Raw genomic sequence first — 4,344 nt, 5'->3', positions numbered from 1 at the left:
CTGAGTCCACATCAGAGTTTGTATAACTTCAGAACTTCTGAAGCTTTTCCACTGTTCATACTGAACATGGTGAATGCGAAAGCGATGCTTGGGACACTCCTTAAACACAGTGCTTCTGATTAGTGTGAGATTGAATAGAGGTCAGAGCCTGTAAATAGCACACTCAGAAAAACACGTTAGAGTACCACAATTGTTCATATCAAAAGGTTAACTTGTAATCATCAAAACATAGAGTTGTACTACTAGATCAAAACTTGATCTTACACTAAATTGAAGTTTTTAAGTTTTCTAAAAAAAATTCTTAATTTTTAAATCCACGTGGAAAGTCCATGAGGCACATAACTTGCCAAATCACCTTGGTCGTTACCGTTCACTGACGGGATCCAACCAAAGGACTAATGTGATTGACGTTTTGCAACTTCAGGGACCACGTGCGACATTTCAATAGAATATGGACCAAAATGCCCGACGCATGAAACTTTAGGGACGAAAGTGACTATTCACCATGTAAACTGCAACAACCCATGATTGCTTTTTTCTTTTGTTTCCCTTCTGAAATCTAACCCATGATTTAATGTCCAATGTTTTGTCTAATTCAAAAGCTATATGACAAATTTGAGAAATGTTTTTTTTTTTCACACCTAAAAATCGTAATGACTACTTTTGACAGTTAAAGGGACAAAATAGTCGTGACATAGAAACTAGCCGTTAGAAAAGTAGTTGAAGAGGGAAGGCTTGCCGCGATGAAACGACTAGCTAGGTAAAAGAGGACATGTACATAGACAGAATTTGGGGACAAATTTAGAGACTTTGGTATAAAGAAATAAGATATTCTACGGGAACCTTGCAAGCTAGAATATTCTCACATGCAGAATAGTTCGTTGTGGGTTCAATTCTTTGATGATAGTAAAAGTGGTTACTCACTAAAGTAAATTACTCAAAGTTAGGAAGAACTGCTTGATCAAAGTTTTTAGGCTGATCAGAGAGAAAGAGTACTAAGCACGCACGATTCACAAGCAATTGCTAGAAGTAGAAAGTGTGTTGGTGGTTAAGTGTTCATCATCTAATTAACATAATTAGCTGATTTACTCTCTATAGATAAAGATAGAGACATTTGTAAATGACACACAACTCAACAATCAATACAACTATACAAATTTCCCGCATTTTACCTTCCTTTATTTTCCTGCACTTTATCTTTCGCCAATTTATTTTTTCAAGCTTCCATCCCTTTATCATTCATGCACTTTTATTTATTCTGCTTTCCGTAATTTATTTTCAGTCGTTTAAGTCTTTATTCAATCATTTTAGTCGTCCCCTTAGTTCAACCTATTTCATCACCCATCTTTCAATAGCAATCATTAAGAGGTTAAGAGTTTTCTGAAGTAACTTAAGAACCTGCATTGAGAAACAGAGTCATATCTAAGGTATTATGTATGTACATATAATACTAGTATATATGCATATAAATTGCACAAATAATTAATAGTTTAAGACCGTTTGTTTATGGTTAAAAAATTTATTTATTTTGAGGGATTTTTGGAAAATTGGAGATTTAATTATATTTGTTTACCATGGCAGTTCTACAGTAGATCATCTAGGCCACTTATAAACCATGTTTTTACAACTAACATTTAGTCCATATTATTTACAAATATGATCTTTATGTTATAAAACTAATTTGCAGAAAAGCCTTTTTAACATATGAGCCATACTTTTATAGGTCCACGGTAGATAAAATCTGCTTACAAATATAAAAAATTCTTTTCAATCTAAAAAACAACTATACATAATTGATTTTCCAAAAGTTACTAAAAATAACTTAACAAAATAAGTAGATTTATATTTTATACTAAAAATTTTCACAAATAATTAATAAGATATAGAAGTAGTTTTTAGTCAGTGCTCCAATTTTAGCAACTAATTCGGCTTGAAAAGAGTTGCAAATTGTGTCGCTATTTGCAAAGCCAATATTGCCGCCTCAACGGCTCCAAATGGCGTCAAACCGACAACATTGAGAACATGAAAAGAAAATGTCGAATTATGTACAACCCAACAAATAGATAAAGAAAGTTGAGGGGAATGGAGGAAACAAAGGCAAAGGTGGAAGCGACACAGATGAAGATGATCTCGAAGTCGATAACAAAGGTGGTAAAGGGCAGGGGTACACATGGTAGCAGTGGCAGAGGAGGTAGCTGCTGAGACAGAGGCCGCAAGGCGCGAAAGAGATGGCAAGACACGAAGAGATGGTAAGACACAGTGGCGGGGACAACCGTGGTGGAGATAAGGGCGACGAAGTGGAAGAAAATGGTGGTGGCCAAGAAAAGAGGAAGAAACCTAGGCTAAAAGAAAGGAGAAAAAATAAACCCACTTATTTTGATAGTTAAACCACCTAATGTAGAAGAGAACCATCTATTAAGGGAAGCCTCCCTAGAAGATGAGAAAACCTTCAAAAGGGTGGTTGGTCGACCTCAAAGCTTTCTCTACCTTTATCCTTTTTTGTTTGAGTCCAAAAGTAGGCTATCTAATGGGCTAAATGTCACTAATTAAAAAGAGCATCCTATTACATAGGCCCATTTTCATGTGGCCACTAAGGCAAAAATACAAACCCAAAAAGAATTGACAAAAGAAACCCAAAAAAGGTGTTCTAGTTCTAGAGGCAATGGATCTAGTTTAGCCACACGTCAAATTGACAGCCTCACCAGCTGAGGATGAATGGATGATCATAATCCCTTAACTTGCCATAGTTTTCTTCCTTGTGAAAATTTTAGGTACCAAAAGAAAAAGGGAAAAAAATAGAAACAATCAAGATAAGACCCTTGTGGAGGACTCGTGGTATAGAGTATAGAGTTTCCATGTCACCATTCACAACCCAATCCAACGGCTCACATTCACCTGTGAGATGCAGCCAAAAGACATGACATATAATGTCATTGGCATTTGGCATCCACAATCCTCCATCCAACATCACCAAATCTTCTTCAACCTCTCTCTACACACACAAATTTTATTCTTCTCAGTAACTTTGGTGCTGATGGCTTCCCTAATGATGTCATTTGCTCCTGCAACCACCACAGTGTTTGCTGCAACAGCAGCTAAGGGTGCTGGTGGTGCCAAGGAAGAAAAAAGCATTCTGGATTGGATTTTGGGAGGGATGCAGAAGGAGGACCAGCTGCTAGAGACTGACCCTATCCTCAAGAAGGTGGAGGAGAAGAGTGGAGGTACCACCAGTGGTCGCGGCAAGAACACTGTGGCAATGCCACAAAAGAAGAAGGGTGGTGGCTTTGGAGGCCTCTTTGCAAAGAACTGAACCAATTGCATTTACCTATTTAATTTCCAAATGCATGCATTCTTGTCTTGTATAAGTTAATATTTGCATTTTGAGGTCATTGCATCTGCAGAACATAATATATATATTCATTTTGGATCAGTTACCAACAGGTACAATCTGTTTCACTGTTTGAACTCTTGTTATCTTTGGCAATTTTGGTCATTTACTTTTATTAATTGTCTAGGCAATTACCTGAAAATTGTGTGTTTTCTCTGGTAATTTCATCCAATTTTCAATCTTAAACATAGAAAACTTATTTTATGCGGAGGACAATAAAAAAGATAGAATAAATAGTGGATACAACTTATATATATCTGCAATTAGCTTGTACCAGCCTGTTTTTGTTGCTGGATGTCAGAAAAGAAACAATTATATCCCATTGTTAGATATATTAAAAGCTAATTTACTGTTCAGTTAGTTTAGACAAGTCCCAAAGGTTAATATAATGGATCCAAGTGGGAAGTTATGAACTTATGATCGACTAGAGGAAATCCGATGTCTTATGCTATGTTTGGATACCTTATGGCACTGGTCCAAATAGATATTAGCACTCACTTCAAGATAAAAGCTCAATGTAACTCTTATTAAGAATTGGGATGAAAATCCATTTACGTTACGCTTACTTGATACCTGAACACACTTGACAATAGAAGAAAGGTAAATTTTCAACCCTGATTAAAGTAACGGTTATCCCAGGGACTAGAACATAGACAGAACTAGAGTTTAAAATTGCGGTTGCCGCTGCAGCGCAGAATTGCAAACAAATGCGGGTTGATACAGCCGCAATCACAGTCTCGATGCAGAGACTCCAAAACATTGTGTTGCGCTACAATTGCGGTAACGGACCACAATTTGAAACCCTAGATAGAACCTTCTGCTTTGAGCTTTGACTCTAATGTTATCCAGAGATAACCTTGACAGTAGCATTGCCATCTCTAGCAAAATGATCAGCATAAAACCATTCAGATTTGTTGCTTCAGAACCCTTAATGATTAAAGTAACTCAGATATGAA

At 36.6% G+C, this 4,344-nt stretch overlaps 1 protein-coding gene across 1 annotated transcript; it reads left to right on the top strand.

Annotated features, from left to right (window-relative positions):
* The first annotated feature begins 2,895 nt into the window (after nt 1-2,895).
* On the top strand, nt 2,896-3,465 carry LOC130722498 (uncharacterized). Its single transcript, XM_057573243.1, has one exon. The coding sequence runs from the start codon at nt 2,903-2,905 to the stop codon at nt 3,308-3,310; it is 408 nt and encodes a 135-aa protein (XP_057429226.1). The 5' UTR covers nt 2,896-2,902; the 3' UTR covers nt 3,311-3,465.
* Nucleotides 3,466-4,344: the final 879 nt, after the last annotated feature.

The sequence above is a fragment of the Lotus japonicus genome, chromosome 6 (genome assembly GCF_012489685.1).
Source record: "Lotus japonicus ecotype B-129 chromosome 6, LjGifu_v1.2".
Taxonomy (NCBI): domain Eukaryota; kingdom Viridiplantae; phylum Streptophyta; class Magnoliopsida; order Fabales; family Fabaceae; genus Lotus; species Lotus japonicus.
Note: the sequence above shows the minus strand (reverse complement) of the source record. Positions and strands in the feature narration are given on the sequence as shown.